This window comes from Pygoscelis adeliae, unplaced genomic scaffold (genome assembly GCF_000699105.1).
Source record: "Pygoscelis adeliae isolate BGI_AS28 unplaced genomic scaffold, ASM69910v1 Scaffold398, whole genome shotgun sequence".
In the NCBI taxonomy this organism is placed as follows: domain Eukaryota; kingdom Metazoa; phylum Chordata; class Aves; order Sphenisciformes; family Spheniscidae; genus Pygoscelis; species Pygoscelis adeliae.
In genome coordinates, this window is record NW_008825319.1 from 37,376 (window position 1) to 60,736 (window position 23,361).

At 36.4% G+C, this 23,361-nt stretch overlaps 1 protein-coding gene across 1 annotated transcript in view; it reads left to right on the forward strand.

The window, feature by feature from the left end:
- The window catches only part of AUH (AU RNA binding protein/enoyl-CoA hydratase), a 114,514-nt gene that overhangs the window by 9,989 nt on the left and 81,164 nt on the right, over positions 1–23,361 (forward strand). The window contains exon 4 of the mRNA XM_009330282.1: positions 19,655–19,741. Within this exon, the coding sequence (XP_009328557.1) occupies positions 19,655–19,741 (87 nt within the window). The remainder of the gene's footprint in view (positions 1–19,654; positions 19,742–23,361) is intronic.

The window sequence follows — 23,361 nt, forward strand, 5'->3', positions numbered from 1 at the left end:
TGAGTACAAAGCTGGTGAACAACAAATTTAAGATCAGGCCATTAGTGAAAGATAAATTATGAAAGCCAGCTAGAGAACCATCTTTTTAGCAGTCTTTTTCCTTGATTGATGTAGTTTTGAGATTTGCCTTTTAAAGCTGATGAAACAGAACATCTGACCATTCCTTCTCTTGTGTGTCTTGTGACATCCGATTCAAAAATGGAAATATAAAAGGTTCATTTATCCCAATAATATAAGCATTCTTCTTTCTCTTTCCCCATTAGAATTGAAGCCATCTTGCACTTGAGATCTATCCTATTACTTAAGATTTACCTAAAAAACCAAATCTGTCTGAATTGGTCCTTGTCCTCTAGTTATGTGGCGATTCTTGCCAAGCAGAATCAATGTTTTTGTGGACAGTGACTTAATAGGAATGATCAAGCTAGTGCTTTACTTGTGTAAGGCAGAGCTCTTACCTAAGGCTGGACTCTGTAAAACAATCACGTGGAACTACAAACCAAGACCTACTTCAGTTATTTGAGGTATGAGGTTATTTTACATGATGGATATCTGTCTTTAGAACTAATTTTGAGCAACAGAGGGCTATACTATACTTGATGTAATTCAGCTGGCTTATGTGTGCTGGAAACTATAAATGCAGAATTGAACTCTGTATCTTTGGCTATTGGAGAACACAGTGAGGTTGTGCTAAGTTTTAATTGCTGATAAAAAAAATTAATTTTTTTAATTACTCTGTTTACATAGTTGAAAGAATTGTCTTAGGCTTTTAATCTATTAGAACAAATGCACACAATGAATGTGATATTTTCTGGAAATAATTTTTTTCAGTGAAAACCACTTAAAAATATTAAATTCTAGGTAAAAGATATATTTCTGAGAGAGTGGAATTTGGTTAGTTCTTCAGTTTAACCAGAGGAGGGTAACAGGAAACAGGAATGACTTTCCCAAAGCCCTTAAAAATTTATTGTAAAAGCATGGGAAAAATTGATCAAATTGAATGCCTAAAATTATTAAGTGGAAATATTAGGTTATTAGGTACAAAATAATTTGTTATTATGTTCTGGAGAGGTAGTCGCAAAGCATAAATATACTGGTGAAAAGACAAATTTACTTGTTTGGATTCCATGTAGGGGAGTTGGAATTGTTCTCCAGGGTGTCCTCTCTTTTGAGTAGCTATACAGAAAACGTAGAGAGACAAACGTCTGAAGGATATACTTGGCCTTTTTGAGTTCCCCTCCTACATCTAATTTAGACTAAGTTGCATGAAAATTTTGGAAGTGCAGCTTGCTTTTTTTAATGGAAAATAGAGGGTTTGAATCTAACTTTAGAACTAAGACTTTTATAATCACATGACTGAATGTCATTTCATTAGTGAGAATAAATATAACCACATAGCTTGCCAATATATAAATGAAATAGGATCCTGAACAGTGGGAGAACTTCTGCGGTTTTGTGAGATGTTTGAAACTGACACAATGCTCCAGATCTTTTGGATGGTTACAGGAATGATACAGAAGTCTCCAGAGCAGAAATTGGTAGTGACTTGGTGTGCAAACTTGACACAAGCAGGAGCTGTGGAGAAGCATCTTCAAGCGTGTCCCAGAATTTAAATGGAAGTGACATTTTGTCAAGATGATTATGAAACAACGAAAAGCACCTCACTTGAATACCTAGAACAGTGAAATGTGCATGCAAACCTTACTTAAAGTGCTATAATGAATTTTCAAATCATGAAGTCTTTTCTGGAGTGGATTTTACCAGAATAGACTAAATTAAAATGGAAAAGATACCAGATGGATGCAAAACATTTTATATTGGGAAAACTGTTCTGCAGTGGATATCCTTCAGTAGTCTGACAATTTGTTTCCCCACTTCCTCTTACAGAGAGACTCTGCTTTCTGGATATAAAACATACCCAAATTTTTATTTCAATATTTAGAGAATAATCAGAAATAGTTTCACTCTGTATTTGTCATCTTTTTTAATACACTTCTCTGAGGTTTGATCCACAGATGTCTTTGGTGATGTAGCTGGTTTATTGGAGCTTGTATGGATTGGAAATGCATCTTCAATAGCTGTATTATGTATCTACTGCAACTGCAATGCATTTAATTTTGGTTTCAAAAATGTGTTCTGTAGTATTTCCATCAGGTTTATACGAACCCACTTTTTCTAGGTTACCTGTGTAGATGACTTCCTGCATTTCATATACTTGTTACTGTTGGATTTGACTTTTGGAATATAGTCCTTGTGGCACTGCTTAGGAGTTGTGTTGAACTTCGTGTACAGCTACTTGCCTAAATGCATTACACTTTTTTTTTTTCTTCCCCCTTTTCTATGCTGTATCATTGAAGCTTGTAATTAGATGACTATCAGTATACATGACACCATGTAAGAAATTTTTATAATTACCTATGTGTGTAATATGGAGATGCAGAGATGAACTTGACTGTGGTAAAAAAGACTTGACTGGGAACTTGCATAACCATCACCAGACCAGATCTGGTGTCTCTGTGTGTGTATTGAAATCTGAGGACTGCAAGATTCAGTGCTGCTGAAGTCTCTGATTTGGTAGGGTAGACTAGTGGAGAGGATGCTGTACCTGAACAGTCTTTGTTTCTGTGGAAGTGACCAAAGCCTTCTTGCTATGCTTGAGATTCTCCTGTTCAGGAAAATCCTTAATATGGTGTAATTTGTCATCTTTAAGCAAGCTACAGGCTGTGTAGATTCCAGCAGGTGTATTAGAGCTAGATAACTGTTTATTTAATATCTAAAGCTACAGGAATATCTATGCAGTCTTCACTGGTATCTTTAGGCTCTTTGAAGTCACGGGGCTGTTTAGGTGGGTCCTCTGATATCCTTGTATGTATCAGCTTTCTGTAGCGCTCTGTAGGTAATTTGAAGTACTTGAATTGTTTCACCTGTGGTTGACCTATGTGCCAACAAATTCTTTGAGTACTAGTGGTCTTATCTTAAAAACTTGTACTGGGCATGGCTGGGATGTAGTTAATTTTCTCTATAGCAGCCCTTATGGTGCTGTGTTTTAGATTGGTGACCAGAACAGTGTTGATAAGACACCAGTGTTTCAGCTACTACTGAACAGTGCATGCACAGCATTGAGGCCCCCGCTGCTTTTCACTCTGCCAGTGAGTCAGCTGAGGGCAGGCAAGAGGCTGGGAGGGGACACAGCTGGCACAGCTGACTTGAGTTGAGCAAGGGAGTACTCCATAACATATGACATCATGCTCAGCAGTAAAACTGGGGAGAAATTTTTCCAAAGTAGACCTTGCTTGGGACTGATGAGGCATCAGTCTGCTGGTGGTGGATGATCACTTTTACATCATTTGTTTTCTTCTTTTTTTCCCCCCTGCACTTATTAAACTGCCTTTATCTCAACCCACAACATTTCCCCGCCCCCCCTTGCTTTTGCCGTTCCATTTCTCTTCTCCATCCTGCTGGTGGGGAGTGAGCAAGCAACTGGGTGGGGTCTTACTTGCCAGCCAGAGTCAAACCCAGTACAAAACTATAGTTTTGTATGACAACAGCAATGAAATCATGAGTCATTAGCTGGGGTAGCTCCAAAAACGTCCTGTACGGTAATGGATACCAACATTACTATAATATTACCATACTCCTTTTTGACTTTGCTAGTGGGATGCTTGAAGTTACTTTAAGCCTGTTCCAACAGGTGTTGCAGCCCTAGAGGGTTATTCTTTCTTCCCCATTCTATTTTCAGAGTGCAGTGGTGAACTCTAAGAACTCAGTACGTAGGGAGGTGCTCTTCAGCTATTTTTAATCCAAAAGTATCTTTAGCGTTGTTCAGGTAGAAACACACGTTTTGGAAAAAGATTCTTTCTGTACTTCTAGCCCTTCGTGGTTGGCAGTTTGTGCAAACTTTGAGAAATGCCTTGTGGGCATTGTTATTCTCACTGCTTTACCTGTGGACAGTTGCCATTTTTTACTCGAGTGCAGCACCTGGAATTGCAGCACCTTAGAGTATTAGGTATTAGATTACCAGTTTGAGATATATTCCTAAATTACAAAATGTTGTTTGACTGTCTTTCTTTATAGGCCTACATCAGCAATGTCCTTTTGCTTTAACTCTTTCATTTCAGATCTTGGGATGGAGAAAAAGTTCTCTGTATGTAAGAGTGAAGACGTTTAATTTATGTTTTTCAAATCTCTTAAAAGCCAGGTTAGTATCCTAACCTGCCTTAAGACAAGTCAGGAACTTCATCTGTCTTTCCGAGCTGTTTGTACGTCTCCGTAATAAATACATTTCAGGTTCCCAAGACAGCTTTACGTATTTTGAAATGGAATTTTATTTTTTGCACAGAAAACACAGAGGACTTTATTAGACAGAATTCTGTCTGTTAGTAATATCAAGTTGTTCATGATTTGGTGATGATAACAGGTCAGTTGAGCAATTTGGTTGACTCCAACATGATACCAGACCATGATTATGAAGGAGGGTGGCTATTTTAGTTAATGTAATTCTCACACTTTTCATCATCTTCAAATTCTGGTTAAAAGAAAGCAATCAAATCTTTATTATGTGTAAATTCCATGTCTGTCATAGGCTCTCCTACCTCTTCTCAAAAGCTGCAAGCTTAGTTTCAGATGTTGGCTAGAGCTTTTGCTGCAGTTTCAGGGCATGCATATGGATCCATTTTTTGTCAGAAGTTACAGTCACTCATCTAAGCTCCATATAAAATGGTTAAAAACTGTGGTTTTAAAGTGGCTAAAACCAGGTGAAGACCACTTTAACAAAAAGAAAGATTATCTATTAGCCCTGTTAATACTAAATTGATAAGGATAACTTTTGGCTAGGCCTCTGCTACCCAGGACGCCACTGGTAGTTGCATTTGTGCTTAGATGAGGAACTTAATTCTTTTTAACTTCTATTACCTACCTCTGAACTTTTGACTTTCCACTGCGGTGTCTACGGTCCAGATCTCTTCCATAAGTATTAAGTCAAATTGGGTAGTAACCTCCATTTGAAATACTCATGTCACGTCTGTGGGTATTTGACATCTTGATTTGTGAAGAAAGGCTGCTGGTTTTCTTCACAGTTCTCTGAGGTAGGTTGTCACAGTGCACTGTATGAGCTAACTAACCCTTTACCCTGGTGTACTAAGTGCCTATGGCACCTGGTTTCTCTGTTGGTGAGGGAACTGAGCCTGCTTTGCCATTTATATCCTTAGCTGAGAAAACCTGCTGGCAAAAATAATCTGATCTCATGTGCTTGGTGGTAATGCGTGCTGGAAATAGAATACATGTGCGCAACACATGGCAAAAATAGTTATTGCATGGTAAAGAATTATTTTCCATTGCTCTTGAAAAGAATAAAATGATCATGTAGCAGAGGTATTTAGACATATCTGAATCTATGGCATTTTCATCTTAAGACAATTTACATCAGTTAGTTTTATATCTGCTTCCTTCTATAAATGGCATAGAATAACACACAATGCAATTATGTATATGTGTGCTAATTGCTATAAATATGAAGAAAAACTTCCAATAATTAAAAATTTTTTCTTTCTCTTCTCTTTGCCTGCCGCTTACACTGGTTTCCCTTAAGGATACCTTTGTTGTAGGTTTACTGCAGTAAAAGATATTTTTTTGCAGTGTCCAGATTGAATGTGCAGCTGTTGAAAGCTAGAGGAGAACAAAATAACTGAATCCACATAAATGTAGCATAGAGTTACTTATATATTCACAGTTATGGTATGTTCATGCAGTGACGTAGGAAAAGGTAGAGACTTGGCCATAGTGAAAATGGTATGAACTTGTATGTAGTTTAGTTTTTTTGTATGCACTCAGTGGACATTTGTTTTGTACCTTTCAAAATGTTTTCCTTTGTAAAAGTAATATAGGTCATATGAAAATGAAGAAATTCTGAAATTTCTCTCTAGATCGTTTTCTCCTTGTAGAATTTCTACTTTTTTCCTGTTTAAGTGCTGATCCCATATGTATGTTTTAATAAACAGAAATATACGTGTATTTCTGTTTCTACAGATCAGGCAAGTCTTCTATTGTCTTACACCAGAAGAAATTTAAAAAATAAGTAAAAGAAATGCTGCTGAAATCTCTTAGTCAGATCCTGCCTATTTTAGACAAAACACAGTCCCCAAAAATCTATTTACTTACAAAAAGGTGCAGATATGTAGTTGTCTACAATGTCCCTCAGTATTTTCCAACTTAATGTTGGAAAATTATGTTAGTATGTCAGTAGTTTATGTTAATAGTGAATCAGCAGAGTTTTGTAGGAGGTAAGAAATTTAGGTCTAAAATAGTCTCTTGTTGATATTTTAACATTTCTTTGTGGAGTTCCTGTCACCAGCTGGAACTTACTGACTGCATGTGGATGGACACGGTTTTTAAGTGATTGAGCTCTGGGCTCAAATACCACCAATCTGTATAATTTGTTAAGCCCCTCCAGATGGCAGGTAATATTCCAGTGTTGGATCTCCTTTACTTTACTTTCTTTCTCTGAAGTGCTTTGCTGACAAGCCTACTGGATGGTCTTTTAAAAATAGAAGAGATCAAATATCTCTGAAATATTTTAAAATAACAAGTCCTTAGAAAATAGAATTGAGTTTGCAACATAGGTGCTGAAAATATATTCAATGGATGAGAAATTTTGCTATTTGCAAGCATTTTCATTATTTTTCTGAGTCAGTTTGAAGCCTTTGGGGACACTGGAGTAAGGGGAAGTACTGCTTGTGAGCTGCTTAACTTGGTGCTTAGGAGAAATAGAATTGCAGCTGCTGTTTTCCTGTCTGACTTTTGTGTGAACAAAGCATAATTAAGAGATGTTCCTGCTCATGGCTCAAATGCTTACTAGTCTTTACTTTCACACAGTACTGTGTGGAATGGCAAGACTTTGGCCTTGAGTGCTGGCCCAGTGTTAATATGAGCCAGAGATGTTTGTGCGGGAATGCCAGCCGTTTTAATGCATTTTTTTTTTTTGGAGTTCAAGATGTAAGCTTTCTGAATCGACTTACAGTGGCCAAAGCTGAGCTCCATATCTTTAACCTTGAAGGCTTTTCTTCTCCTATTTGAGTTTTCCCGTGAAAGTCCTTGTTCCTCTCACCTGCTATAGCTTGAAAAGGTTCCCAAACTCAGTAGTCAACTCATCTAATCTTTCTAAGGCCATTACTTCAAATCTTTCATCAAGTTTGTTTGCAGTTTGCTGTATGCAGAGAATGATCATCTTGTAATTGGGAGGCAACAAGTCATGATTATTGTTACAGATATTCTTCACAATGTGTGTTTATTTTCATACACTACATGTATTATTTATCTGCTTCTTTAACTGTTCCACTGAAAGTATGACTTGCTGCATAGCTGCACAGAATCCAGTGTCATTGAATCTTGTCCTGCTGGAAGTTTCCAGCTAATACACCAGTATGACTAATACTGATCATTGAAGAAGGGGAAAAAAAAAAAAAAGGCAGCTAAAGAGATACTGGTTGATCCTTTCAAATCAAAGGATGGGATGGAGCGTAATGAAAAAGAAGGCGGCGGCTTTCACCCGTACCTTCATCTACATTCAGGTGATATAACAGTTCAAATAGTGGTTTTTCTCAGGAAGAACCCTTCCTTTCTTTAATAGGATTTATGCCTGAATGCTGACTTCAGGACTTCTTTAGAAGAGATTCTGACTTTCTCTTTTTTACCGCATAACACACTTCCTCCTTTTCTATTCACAGCTCATAAAACTGGGTGTGCTGTTAGTTAACTATTTTTGTAATTATTACTAATCAAAATAGATAAACCCAGCAGTATCAATTCCTTTTAACATTAAAAAAACCATATGTTCAGTGGTCAGGTGTATGGTATATGCAAAAGATTTGAGTCAGTCATCTGTAATAGTGCAATGAAAGATGTCTATTTTTTTCTGATTACTTAATTTACTAGAAATCAAAGTGGAAGAAACAGCAGGTTGCTCAAAATTTCCGATGTGTTCATAATTCTTTGAGTTGAAAGGCTTAGTACTGTTCACTAAGAATGTTCAGTCTGAATATCACTATTCATTTAAGGTTAAAGAAGAAAGATGAAGAATCTCACCACTAGCAAGTTTTAGGAATGCCTGCTTAACACACAGGTAGAAAACTGTGTGTTACTTGTCATTATAGGGATTAGATATTAGCACACTCACTGCAAAGCTATTGCAATTGATACAAATGAGATGCGGTGCTACATTAATGCTATTTTCTTCAGTAGCAGTGGTGTTAAATATCCATACATTCTTGTTCTATTGAGTAAATTACTTTTAGTTCTTTGTTTAAAAACCAGGAACTCTGGTGCTGATCTCTTCAGAGGATTTTCTTATGGAAGGTGTAGAATAAATAGAAATCGCAATTAATGATTCCACCATTAGTTTGAAGCTAAATAGTAGGGTAAAAAAATGCAGCTTTTATGGTTGTCTAATTTGAACTATGTTATTCTGTATAAGAATTCAGTTATGTTTCATTACTAGAAAGTAAGTGCACATCATGTTATAGGCATGATGTAGAAGTTCTCTTAGTGAAGGTTGAATTTGAAAATGAAAAGTGATTTGAGGAAGTTGGGTGTTCAGACTACCAGAATGACTGGATTAAAGAAGTACTTCTGTAATGCTTACTGTGGAAATAACATAGAAATACAAGTGGTGTACTTTTTTTTTGTTGTTGAAGAGACCCCCTCTGTATTGAATAATAATTGCAACATACATTGCTTTTTATTAAATGCTGATATTTATCATTACCATGATGTGAGGTGTAAACTCATGGTCTTGCCGTGTTTAAGTAGCTGAGCTGTTGTATGAGGGATTATTTCAAGATTGGGACAAACAGGTTTGTCATTATTTGAATGCTCTAGCGGTCTGTGTTTGTGGTTCCTAGCCACTTCCTAGGTGACCTGCACTGCTGCCACCACTGTCTTCTCCTGGATCTTCTCCACTGATTCTGTATCTATCTGAGAGTCAAGGATGATGCAGCTTCCATGCCTGTCTTCTGCTAGTCCTCATTTGTTAGCCTGACAGATGTCGTTAGAACTGAGGCATAGCACAGAATCAAAGTTAATATTGTCTTAACTTACTGTTTGGAAACAGGTAACTGTCCTGTTCTTGCCACCTTTCCACCAGTACTGGTCTTTTTCATGTGCCATGGAGGAAACTGCAGGAAGCCCTGTTGTGATAGTTACACAACATTTTGGCTCCGTAACAGGATACTAGGGACTAGGGCGTGACTGAGGCAGTTGTTGGATGATGGAAGTGTCACAAAGAAAACTGGTTGGTGCTTGGGAAAAAAATGGCTTTGTTTTTAAGAGGTGAGATTAGGATCCTTACGAGTCTTTTTTTTTTTCCCTTCTGCAAGTGCAGATGAATTCAGAAAAGGCATGTGAGGTATAAGCTGCCTTTTTTGTGGCAGAAAAGGTTACCAGGAGGAATATTGTTCAGTGCTTCTAAATTTAGAGCTGAACAGACAGGATGGAAAAAGAGCCAGCTGACTTTAATCTATATCTGGTCTGAATTTGCATAGGCATTGAAAAGGGATTGTAGAACTTTTGTATATAAAGTTAGGGTCATTTATATTCAGGATTCCTGGATTTGAGGAGGAAACCGGTCTGAATTAGCACCTTGGCCTTTAAGAAAGGTTTGGGATTCAAAAGCTTAAAAGAAAAAAGAAAGTAAAAAAAACCCCAAAAGTAGTACTTCTGAAATATCCCATTTATGGGAACTGATTCAGCAGCTAGTGCTTTAAATATGCTGATCTGGGTGTAAATTATTGCAAGATATGAGATAATCTATAGCAGCAGAGGTACCAGACAGCCATCTTACCAGAGGGAATGCTCAGGACTGGCATCCTGCCAAAGGCTCAAATACACAGGAATTGCAGACATTTTGTTTGTTCTTCACAGTTTGATGATTCTCAGAAACTTTTCTGTGACACAGAGGGGATATATGCAAAAAGTGCAGATATCCAAGTCATGCTAATAAATTATAACAGCAAATCTTTTACGGAAGAATATCAATATCAGTTTTGACTTAAAAATCATATATCCACATTTAGAGAACTTCAGGAATATAAATTCCTGCATAAAAAATAAATCAGTTTATTAATTTAAATCACTTCCTTATGTAGGAAACATACATAGCATCCTTCATGCCAAACTATTTTTCTCTTGACTAAAATGACTGCAGCCAGCATCCTTCTCATATTGTTTTGAAATTTAGAATACACCTTGCTTTTTATCAAAGTTACATGTAAATGCATTTTTCTTTGTACTCAGTTCAGGTGGTGTGTGCAAAAATTTGTGTCTGTACTGGCGTGCAACAGGATTCATGGTTGCTGTCAATAAAGCAAATGGTTGCTAGAGAAAGTAGGTGGTTACTCTTAAGTTGTGAAAGGTGAATTGTGAAGTGTGCTGCTTTAAAAACCTTGTGATAACCATACGTTGTGAACTATTTTCTTAGACTGAATGTTATTTAACAAGCAATTATGAAAAATGTATCATAACCTCTTTGCATAACAGTACCAAAGACTGAGAGATAACCCAATTAGCTAGGCATAGGGCCAAGCTCTGTGTTTTTAGCCAGTGACTGTTTGTTTATAGCTCTTTGGGACTTCAGAGCCAACTTTTAAGTATATTAATTCACTCTTAAGGCTGGGTCCCATGGTAGTGTACTGGTTTTACTTTTTTGGTTCCTTATACATTTCCTATTAAAATTTCTTCCTAATGATCATAAGCATATGCACCCTTACTTATATTAATTTCAAATCATTCTGGATCTTTATAGTCTGCTGACTTTCTAAGAATTTTGTTCATCTTAAAAATTGAGTTCTGGATAGTTACATATAACTTTTGGAGTTCTCCATTCCCTTTTATATGAGAAAATTTTCAGCACTTGCTTAATATTTTGTGATATGTTACTGACTTCTTTACTGTTGTGGGTTTTTTTTCCTAATTGTTAAAATGTGATTTTTTTAAATTTTTTTTTTTAAATCCCAGTATGAAATGCACTAAAATGTAGAGATCCAAGTCATAATTACCACGTAAAAGTGGTGATCATATCTGTTTAATTTCAAATTAAAAAATAAATATCAAGGAGAAATTTAAGTATGAGAAAATATGAGAGTTTGGATAAAACTGTGTGGAGACTGAGACTAAATGTCATGGTATTCCTTCCTCATTGAAAAGTTTTGAGGTACTCTATAGCATAGGCTAAGTTAATGTGAATCTTAGATTTTTATCTATCCTTAAGGAATAAGAAAACAAACAAAAATAAGGGTTATGCAAAGTCATGTTTTGCCAACAATACGCTGTTCTCTTAGAGATTAACCTTTGAGGAAATGATCTTATAATTTAAATTTTGCCTGTTACATGCACATATTTGATGTAAAGTTTGAAATATGAAATCTCGGAGAACAGAAAAGGCAGAGAATAAGTTGTACTGCTTTGTGAGTAAGATCTTTCTTTTCAGTAGTACTCATAAAAGAAGCTGATCCTCAGAAGCAAATTGCTAGCAGCTCTTTGTTTAGTAGGTATTTCAGTAATATTTTTTCCCTTTCTCTCTATCCTTAACTTTCAGATCTTTCATACCTCACAACTAAAAGCCATGATTCTTGATGAAATGATATTTCATTTCTTAATGTTCTGAATTGGTAACTGAGTTATAAGTGTTGATAGAGTCAATTTTAATATAAAACCTTGAAAATGTTTAGGAATACACTGGAGAATATTCAGTACACTATAAGTTTATTTTGTGTGTTCTGTAGCTTTTAAACATTTAGATTTGAATATTCCTTTTTATTCTTAAAAAAATAAAAGCTTTCTTCCTGTCTTTTAATCTTTCAAATATCCATTATATATTTTTGGAGGAGCTGTTTATTCATGTTACCCTTGGAAAATGCGACAGACTCCCAAAGAGTAATGCAGAAATATTGCTCAGGTATGCAGAGATATGTTTAGGATGGAAGAAGCTCAGCTGGAGCTCAAACTAGCAAAAGGTGTCAAGAATAACAAGAAAAATTCCTGTAGGTATGTTGGTACCAAGCAGAAGTTCAAGGAGAATGTAGGTCCAGTGCTGCATGGGACGGGCAGCTTAGTTATGAATGACACAGAAAGGGCAGCAGTACTCCATTTTCTCTTTGCCTTGGTCTGCATGGGAACGGTCAGCTCCCAAGTCTCTGTGCCAAGAAGCAACAACGAAGTAAACAGCAAACCGCTGACAGTAGAGGAGGACTGTGTTAAGGTCCATCTGTACCGGTTGGACACATAAACATGAACAGGATCTGATGGGATGCATCTGAGTTGATGCACTGCAGAGCCACCATCTATCATATTTGAAAGGTCGTTGAAGACTTAAGTGACTGGAAAAGGGCAAATATTACACCCATCTGCAAAAAGGAAATTTTGGGAAACTACAGACCAGTCAGTCTCACTTCAGTCTCTGGGGAAATTATGGAACAAGTGTTTGTGGAAGTTTTTTCCAGGCACATGAAAGACGAGAAAGTGGCTGGGAAAACCCAGCTCAGACTTACCAAGGGTAAATTGTGCTTGACCAAGCTGATTGCCTTCTGTGATGAAACCACTTCCTCAGTGGATGAAAGAAGCGTTGTGGATGCTATCTACCTTGACTTTAACAAGGCATTTGGCATGTTTTCCCCTAGCATCCCTGTAGACAAGTTGGTAAGATACAGTCTGGACATACAGACCATGAAAAGTGGCTCACCTGCCAAGATCAAGGGATGATGTAATGTTAATGGCTTGAAGTCAAACTGTCAGCTGGTCACAAGTGGAGTTCCTTGAGGGTCGATGCTGGGTCTGGTAGTAATATTCAATATCTTTGTAAATGTTCTAATAGTAGGGTTGAAACCTCACTGAGTTCGCAGATGATTTCAAAGTGGAAGGAGAGGTAGGTATGTGGGAAAGAGGAGCCACCATTCAGAGAGACCTTGACGGGCTGGAAAATTGGGCCAATAAGAATTGCATGAAGTTTAACAAAGATAAATACAAAATCCTGCACCTGGAATGGTATAATCTTAAGTGGCAGAACAGGCTGGGGACTGACTGGCTGGGGTATAGCTCTGCTGCGGAGGACCAGGGGTTCTGGCTGACAGCAAGCTTAACATGAGCTAGCTGTGTACCGTGGCAGTAAAGAAGCCAAACATTGTCCTGGACTGCATCAGGAAGAGAACCATCAGCAGATCAAGGCATGTGCTTATTCTACTCAGCACTTAGTAGGCCAGCAGAAGGAGATCAGAGGGTTGGAGATTGCTGAGAGGGGAGAGATAACCGGTCTTCCTGTGCCCAGTAGATGCAGAGAAAAGTACTCTATTTGCAAGGATGTATATACAGTGACACAAGAAGAAGCAGTGGGCGCAAGTTGCTTTAGGAGAATTCCATCCAGATAAAATAAATAAATTCTTTATTGTGAGAAGATTAATTAAGAATTAAACACAGGAATGGTTTTCCCAGAGAAGTGGTGGAATTTCCCTTGCCAGCAGCATTGAAGACTTAAAATGACCCTGGATAACCTTATCTAGGGCTGTGCATTTGGCAGAAGGTTGGACCAAGTGATCTCCAGAGATTTCTTTCAGTCTAGACTTTCCTGTTATTCTACCAAATAGGTGATAATCTTTTCTGTTACTTTGTGAAGTAACAAAGTTAGTTATTGTCCAGAATAGTTAATTAATATTTATGAAGCATTCTGTCTGTTCTTTATTGATCAGACTGGACTAATTTTTATTGAAGAATACAATCAATAGTAGCTCTAATGGGTAGTGATTGATGATCCAAGTATCCTAGGTCTGTCTGGGCTGGGAGGTGCAATGGAATTCTTACTGGAATGCAGGCATATTTTGTCTGCAAAGCATAAAACATTTTTTCTTTCACACAGGCAAGAGATTTCAGTAGTGGTTGACTTTGTTTTGTACTGTGATTTGTCAAGCGTATAGCTTTACACACACAAAAATGGTAGTTGAAAGCAAAATAAAAATCATTAATCTACATGGTGACATTATTATAATCAAATTTAAATTATGCTTTTGTGTGGTTTCTTTAAAGGATTTTTAAGGATGTTAGCTTGAAATATGTATCTGTCAGCAGAGTAATATTCATAACTTATTTATTACTGTGGTGTATATATTTAACAAACACTAATTCTATTTAAACAAATTTTGCTTGCCTTAGACTTGACACTATCTCTAAATAAATATATTTGTTTCATGAGGTATTACAGTTTCTGTTCAAAATTGGGAATTAAGTCGTCCTGAATAGATTTCAGGATGTAAAAGCTTTATTTCTGAAATTATTGGAAATTTTGAGAAAAAATTGTTGGTAAATCTTTCTGAGTTTGAACTTAAGTTGGCTACAGTGTTGTCCTCAAATATGTATGTATAGCTCCCTTTCGGGGTATTTCTAACCTCATAAAAGTTGATTGGGGTTCTGCTAATGATTTCAGCTAAACTTGGATTTCTTGCAATGGCTTCTCTAGGAGAAGCACACATGCCTTTGAGGAAAGGTACTTACATGTACCCTAATGGGTGTGTTTTTTGTAGTAGTTATAAGTTAGTCTATAATGTATGTCAGAGTTGGCCATTTACCTCAGTATTTTAGTTCAGTATCTTAAGTGTCTATTTTTCTGTGTGGTGAAGGAGGGTATTAATTCACAGTCTGCTTAATTACTTTGTGTGGGAATAAGCTGTGGGTACATAGCAGTTCTTAACCTTTTAATTGGTGAGGTAGTGCATGTTTTGTACTCCTAATTGAAAGCATTGTAAGCTTCCTTCATAAATTCTTTAACCTGTTTTGTTGGGTTATTAAACGTATTATAGGTGGTGCCTCTGTGCTTTGCAGTTTTCAGTGTTCCTAGTTCTTGCCAACAAGGTACAGAGGAATTGGACAGAGTATGCAAAAGAGTATCTTCTGGTACTCCTGGATGTCACTTCCTTATTGAAATTTTGGTGTGCTGACAGAATTGGTTGATCTGTGTTTAGCAAGATCAAAGGGCAAACTCAAAATAACATCGCTACGGTAAGAATTTAATACTTCTACCTCAAATGCCTGTGCATGTGCCACTTCCTTTCCTCTTCTCAGAGTAAAGGCACTTTGGGCACCTTTTGACACTTGGTAGAGTAACTTCACTATTTAATTTGTGTGTGCCTGATTTCTAAAACACTTATATTTTAATAAAAATATTTATTGAGTAAAGTTAAAATTTTAAGTATGATGTATAAGCCATTCAATTTTATGCCTTTTTAGTTTACAGCTTTTGTGGTGTGTTTTGGAAGTATGTGTTAAAATAGTATATAACAGTACTGTACAAGAAGATTTCTAGGCATTTATGGTATTTGGAAAGTGAGGCTTATACAAAGATGTTGGAACAGATTTTCCAAACACAACACTTAGCTTTTCAATGGTATATAAATTCTGTTTAGAAAGTGTGTGAAAATATCCAAATAAGGTAAGAGGCATGGGGTCAGACTAATCACTGTAAAACTTGATTTCATTTGGTGTGTTCTCTAAGTTAAATAGCTATCCTTGTCGTATAGAAGTATAGGTGGAAAAATTCTGGTGAATGACAGCGATATGCCTATCTTGCTGGACTTCCCTTGGCTGTCTCAAATAAACATTTTCTCTGGCATCATTGTGAAATGCAAGTCAGGCACATGCTGCAAAAACTCTCTAGACTGACAGTGTACAACAGCCAACCATTGAGTAGCCAAATGTTTAAAAACATGTGAAGAGAGTTAATTTATTGCATCAGGGTTTTTGTACTTACGGGAAGTAAAGTATAAAATAACCTTTCTATGTTCTTCCAGTGTTGGAGGAGGGAAATAAGAAAGTGATGGATCACAATCGAACATAGATTTTCTTTTGGATTGACAAACCTCAGTAGAAGTGTAGGTAGTATTTATAAACAGTATTTAAAATTTAAATTGTCTTCCTTGCAGTAGTTTCAAGGGTTGATCTGCGAATACCAGTTTATTTACTTGCTGCTCAGCAGACCTCCAAAAGACTGGTGTTTGTACTGGTATTTTGCAAACAGGACTGTTCACTGGGAGTCTGCAGGAAAGTTCTCTCCCGGTTTGCTTTGTAAATTTGGAAGTGATGCTTCTGTGAATTAAGTTGATTCAAGAAGAATTTCTTCACAAGTGGAGAGTACCTGTCTTAATCCTAATGTAGCTGTAGGAGGAAGTGGCTGATTGTACTGTCAATGTAGTTTTTCACTGTTGTGCTTCGCTTTTGTCCTGTACTAACAAGCTAGTAATCTGAAAATGGCACTGCATAGTCTTTAAAAGGGAGTTCATAAAGTGCTGGAAGCAGAGAGGTGAGGATTGGGGAGCATGACCCCTAGAATCATGGTTAGTTTTGACCCACTTTTGCTATGTTTCTGAGCAGATGAGAATCAATTAGTGGGACAAAGCATTGAGATGCCAGAAAGCGTAATGCGGAGAAAAGAATGATTCATGCTTCAATACAAACCGGAGGGATGTGGGGACGTAATTACAGTGTACAATCAAATCTGCAACAGTTAGTTTGCCTGAGCTCGCTGGTAGCTCAGGTTCCCCCTTTCTTACATCTTTGGGTAGAAGGGCTTAGAGAGCCCTGCCTTCAGTGTGGTGTGGAGTCACAGACCCACAGTACAGCCCCCAGAGTCTGTTGGGAGTGGATGTGGGGAAGCAGATAGGCCAAACGTGTCCGCAGATTTCAGCTGTGGCCCATGGGAAAGTTGCAGAGGTATGTTCTGTGAGAGTTTTTGTGGTTTGAAAAGCTTAGCTACTTTGTTGCTCTCAGCAGTTGAGCAAATACTATTTTCAGATACTTTAAAGTAGTAAACTTGGGGTGAGAGGAGGGATCTTTGATTTCAATAGCTGAGAGAGCAGAAGTCTCTGGTTGAACTTGCACTCTCCTTCATGGCTGTCTTCAGAAACTTAACCTTTCCTACTTCTGACCTGAGAACAGATTTTGAAGAAACATGTGAATAGTTCTCTGCTATATGGGTCAAGGAATTCTTCAAGAATTCTTTGATCATTGGTTCAATCTTCTAACAGGAACAAAAGTATTAAGTTGGTGGCAGTTCCATCTCCTGTGAACCAGAGGATGCCAAGCCGCGCGTGTTCTGTTGGAGTGCAGCAAATGGTTTCTGCCTAAAAGTCTTCTCTCTGAAAAAGCTTCAGTTACTACTATTACGCTTTGGAGGGCTAAAATAGGAAAGGGTTAGGAAAAGAACTTTTTCCATTTCCTTGACAATTATGAGGGAGAAATACTTAAAAAGGGAAATGTAAGATTAAGGAAGCTGGTTAAGGCATTAAGATCAACTATTGTACTAGAAATTTTTTTACAGTACTCAAAATCATTGGTTTTAGATTGACAGCTACCTTTTAACCCATTCTTACGAATGTTTTTGCTGAAAATTTAGTATATTTCTGTAAATATCTTCAAGGAAATGTATATTCTAAGGGAGGAAGAAGTCTGCAGTTTGTGTATGTTTTATTTTAGAAGGGTTGGGTTTTTTTGGGTTGAGTCCATTTTTTTTTTTTAATGAGTCTGAATAAATCAAAACCTAAAAATTGCCTTAGTCTTATCTTGACAGTAGATTTTCTTAACAGTAATACTAGAGGTATTTTTTTAGATTCAGTGCCTCTCTGTTGAAGTTTCCTTTATATATTTTTCAAGGGTATGCCCAGTGAGCAGGATTTCAGTGTGTGGAAGTTTTGAGTCAGATTGCACAGCCATACAGTTTTCTCGTTCATAAAGCACACGGTTTCTTGTTGTTCTTACATAGGCAATGATTTTGGACAGAGTTGTAGAAGCTAGACCCAGACGTTAGCTGGTATCAGAGAAGTGATATTTTTTCATTTGCACACTTGCTGATACAACTTTTAAAGCGGGTTTTGTCAAGTTTCATAAAGCTTCTTTTAGCTACAGAACCCTATATATAAATGCGTATATGAAAGTTGCTTGCAGTTTTATATGATTTAGAGTTCTATCCAGATTTATGGATGCAAATTTTGTTTGCTTTTCAGGTTCCTGGCAAGATTTCTGTATGCATTGATTGTGAATTACTAAGGTAGCAACTGCAATTTTGCTGCAGTGCAGACGACCGCAGTAATTCCTGTTTTATACTTCCTGCTCAGCTGGCCTGTCATACTGTCTTCAGCTGGGGCATATCCTGGAAGGTTGTTTGGAAGTTTTTGGCAAGGTGTCTGATAGTATAAATTAAACTTGACATTATTTAGCGGGAAACATGCAAAGGCAGTCAGGACTGATGCTTCATTGTTTTTATATTGACATCCATAGAAGAAGAACAAAAGCCTTAGTGAAATGAGGAGCTTTGCTAAGATGGAAGTAGAAGGGGAGATGTAGAGCTGCTTTATTGGGCGTGTTACCTTAAAACAGCAGCTGGGGTGTCTATCAGAAAATGTCATATTGAAGTACTGATTTTCACAGAGGTGGACCAGAGTTGTGAATTTCAACTAATGCTGTCAACAAAACTATATCTAAAGCTATGTTTGATGAAGAGGGTCAAGACGGTCTAGCATGAGTTAAGTCCAGAAAGGTAAACGAGGGAGCCTATGACTGCTTAATTTAAAATTCAGAGTTACAATCTTAAGTTAAGCTGAGTCTGATGCATTTTCCTGAATGGATAGTATTTATTCTCAGGGTGAAGAAGCACAAAACCGTTTTTTGCATTGGTTATATGCCTTGTTTAGCCTTTTCAGACATATGCCAAGAGACTAACTTAATAGGTTCGTTTTTACCAAATGTTAAAAATATGCACGCAGTTGCAGTGGGAATGTTGCACCTCTTCGGAGAATAAATGTGTATATGCAGATTTTGTCTTTTTCATGTATTCTTCCTCTATAAGAAAGATGGACTTCGTGTCTCACTCTGTATTTAGCTATTATTACTGTCTGTTTCTTTTTTTCTTTACACATTCAGGAGAGAAAATGTTGGTTTTGCATATCAGTGAATTTTTAAAAACATATTTTTGTAACAATCTCTAGTTACAGGGTGCTTTTAAAACAAATTATTTTCATATATTCATGAAGAAATAGATTAAAAATTCCAAGTTTTAGCATTTTTTGGAAGAAGAAAAAATGTGGTATGTAACTTATTAAAAATACATTTCAGTAAAGCAAGCTGAAAAATGGTACTAGGTCCAGTGTAGAATTTTTTTATTTAGATATATATAGTCTGTTAATGTAAAAACATGTACCCTAGGTTTTTTATGATCTACCAATAAAACAATAACAGGAGCACAATATGAAAAACACATTTGTCAGACTTTGTGACACAGTTGGAAAAATAAAAATATATGTCAGATGGAATATTAGCATAAATGCTATTGTTCATAAACTATTTTAATATGAGAAGAAGAACTGTCACCGGGAAGAATATACTTAGTAAAAATCTAGTGGTAGGTAATTTGATGGTGGTTTTTTTTTGCTGTTTTGGGGTTTTTTTTGTTTTGTTTTTCCTTGATAAACAGTCCATGTTTTCCTTGAAATCTGTGGAAAAAGAATGTGACCAATTTGAACTGTTCTTGTCTCAAAGTAGGCAAATTTTTTTGGAATACAGGAATGTTTTACTTTTGAAAAGGTATTTACAGTACTGTATACAGCTTGCTAACATGTATGTGAAATGTCACTTACAGGTGCTGACCTTAAAGAAAGAGCAAAGATGCACTCAAGTGAAGTTAGTTCTTTCGTCTCAAAAGCAAGAGCAACTATTAATGAGATGGGTATGTAACCTCTCCCTTGAACAATGTTATTTTAACTGTAACCTGAGAAGGGTTAGATCAGAGGAATGACATAAACATGCATGGTTAATTCTTGACAGGTAGTAGGATATCCACAACTATTTATATTGATAAATACAAATCATGGTGCATTATTTCTTTTAAAATGTTCCTAATCAAGTTGGACTTTTTTTGAGAATGCTAGAAAAAGCTAAATCTCAGCTGAAATAGAGGTGATTTGCCCTGCAGTTTTCATAAAGCATGGATTATTCTGTGACATCCAAGTACTTTAGAAGTTAACTTTTACTGTTGCATTCTTGTGGTTGGTACAATTAATACAGTCTTTACTACATTTTAGAAACATGTTAAACATCAGCTGTTGATAGACAGCTACTAAGCCCTTCTAAAATTTTGTTTAATATGCACTTGTTCTGGTGCAGTAAAACCTATTAATAGTTCAGGATTTTAATTGACTTGTACCAATTTTTAAGGATAGTAATTTCTTTGTAAATTTTACATTATGAATTCACCATCACATCATTATGTTTCTATATCTCTGCTGATCAGGTTTAATGTAACTGTTTTTCAACAGGGCATTGCCAATATGTTTTGTCAAAAAGAGAAGTCAAGTGTACCAAGTATGAAGCAATTAATTTTTTACGTTTGATTTATATATGCAACATATTTTGTCACTTGAAATTTTGGCACAAAGCTCTGAGGAATAAATCATTTCTCGGAGAATGTTTTTAGCTGCATTTTCTTAGTAACATTGGGTCACATCTTGGTTTGGCAGAATGTTATGAATGGAAACCAGTATGTTTTTGCAGGTAAATGACAGGCTACTGAAGAATGAGTCTTTGATTAGGTACTTCATGGACATACTTGTGTCCTTGAATTCATGTCTTGTCTTTGAAGTGAAGCAGATCCTCAAGGCTCTTTAAATAAATAAAATCAGTAAAATATCTAGAAGTGAATAGATCATTAATTTCCTGCAGCTGATACTGTATTTCATGCTGGCATTTGTCGTTTTGTTGGAATGCTGAGCAAGAGGCAACAAGTTGTTCTATTTAGTTACTTTGTAAGATTTTTGGGAACCTTCCTTAGCTCTAAGTAATAATTTTTCAGGCTTTCTTGGACTGAAGTTACAGGAAATACTTTCTGAGCTGCTATTAACATTTAAATTGGTTTTAAGATTTTCCTATGATCAGGAAATAGGTTTTTTAAATTTGGTTATTTTTATTTTTTTAAGTGAGAAAATTTCTAAAGTCTAAAGTATTTGGATTCGGCATTCTGCACTGAATGACTGGAAAATATACACAGTGATTTGATGCTTTGTTTTGCTTCAGAGTTGGAAAGACTTTAAGACAAATGTTTGATTGTCTTCAGCTTCATTAATGTTCCTGTGAGAGTGTTTAACTACTGAATATGTAAGCAAATTTTCAGTGTTACCTGAAAAGTTTACACTGGATCATTATGCTAACAGTGAATTACTTGAAGTTTAGGAAACCAGTATGAGTGCTTTCATTCATTGATCTCTAGTCTCTTTCTCAAGAAAGAAGCATGAAATCGTAAGTGGAATTAATATTTGAGAATCTAGGTCACTGAAGTACCTAGATAGGAAGGTTTGTGACAGGATCTAGTAACAGCAATTAGACATGCTGCAGGTTGGAAAGGAGAGAATTTCAACAGAGCCTTTGCCCGATATCGTAACAAAACTTTTGCTTAGGTTGAGTCTCTCTTTCCCCTCCCCCTTCTTCCCCTCTTTCTCCCCCTTCTCTTTCCTTCCCTCCCCTCATTTTGCCATTTCAGCTTTAAAACACTAAACAAAACAGTCGCTAGAAGGTTCTTTAATGGTTATGTGATATTTGCCCATCTCCCAGTTCATGTTTTTTTAAAGGCCTTTTTACAGGATTAGAGAAGAATATTGAGATATCACTTCTGATGTTATACATGATATCAAAATTGACCAACGTTTGGGCATCTATACTATATAAGTAGCTTTTATTTTTCAGTCACATGATGTATTCCCACTATATACATATTTGAGGCATTGTTATTTTTGAACACATTATGCCAACAGTAGTTTGATTTATAGGACGGATCTAACATTTCTCTCAAGGGTCTTTGCAGAGCAATTTAAAATGTGGTTTCCTACATCAGGAACTGATAGAGAATATAAAAAAGTGGATTTTATGTATGAGATTAGATTAGATGGGTGCACAAGGCGTCATGTTGTGTGATGTCCTTACAAACACAAGTGAACATTAATTTTGTAGCAAGTAACTTTTGGGGAGGTTTAGATTGGACATGAGGAAAAATTTCTTTACTGAAAGAGTGGTTAAACATTGGACCAGGCTGCCCAGGGAAGTGGTTGAGTCACCATCCCTGGAGGTATTGAAAAGACGGGTAGATGAGGCGCTTAGGGACATGGTTTAGTGGGCATGGTGGTGTTGGGTTGACGGTTGGACTCGATGATCTTAGAGGTCTTTTCCAACCTTAATGATGCTATGATTCTATAAGTCAGAGGTTCTCAGTTCTTTTTTTCTTCTGAAGAAGTGATCTGGCATTTCAGAACGTAATTTTTGTAGAATCAGTGGAACATTGTAATTGCATTTGATTACTGCAGTGAATCTGTATATTGAAAATAATAATGATATTTTTCCTGCCTGGAAACAACCAGAATATTGTGAGATGGTTAAAGAAGGGAAACAATTTTCAAATTATTATTTGCCACTGCAGAATGCTATATAGCCAGAGAATAGTATTTCCAATCTCCCACCTTGTTCTTTTTCTATCCAAGTTTAATGCTGTAATCTCATTTAAAATGTGTTCCTACTTTTTGCTTTTCAGAAATAGGTCATGTTTTGATAATTGCGTTTGTGTTCAGATGTGTGACCTAGTAAGGAGATGCTTCTTCTTAACAATGTTTTCAGAAAGACCATTTGAGTTATCTTTGTAGACAAAACACACAAAAGGTTAATTACATCTTGAACAACTGGATAAACTTAGCTTTTTAGAATACTTTGCTTTCTTTAGTTCCTGTTAATTTCATTACATTTAAAATCCTTACACTAGTGGTTTTGTAAAAAGCTGTAGTATCATTTTGGAATACAGCTACAGAAGAGAATTTTCTGGAAATTAAAAGCATACTGCACTTGTTTTTATGGGATTAATTTATAACTTCTTGCTAAATTTGGGTGAAGTATTAAGACTGCAGTAAATATCACTTGGTATAAAAATAAGCACTTAAAAAAAGAGCTAAAAAAATTGTACTGAGCCATTAGTTGCAGTTCTTAGAGCTTTAAGTTGAGGGGGGGAAAAATCAAAACAGCCTTTATTTTTAATAGTGGTTGCTTTTGCTAAAATTATACCAGAATTGTGGGGTTTGTTGGGTGGGGGTTTTCTTGTGGGGTTTTTTTTTTTTTTAATAGTAGGAGTTATAAGACTACTTGTCCATTACTATATTCTGCCTTGAGGCTCTTCGTTACCGATGTGAGGCTGGCTTTACCCTCAAAAAACTAGGAGAGAAAAGCATTAATAAATCTCTTGCAACTATGCACAGAAGAACAGGCCTGACTAAATGAAATCAAATGTTACTGACTCACAGAAACCTTGTTTTTTGA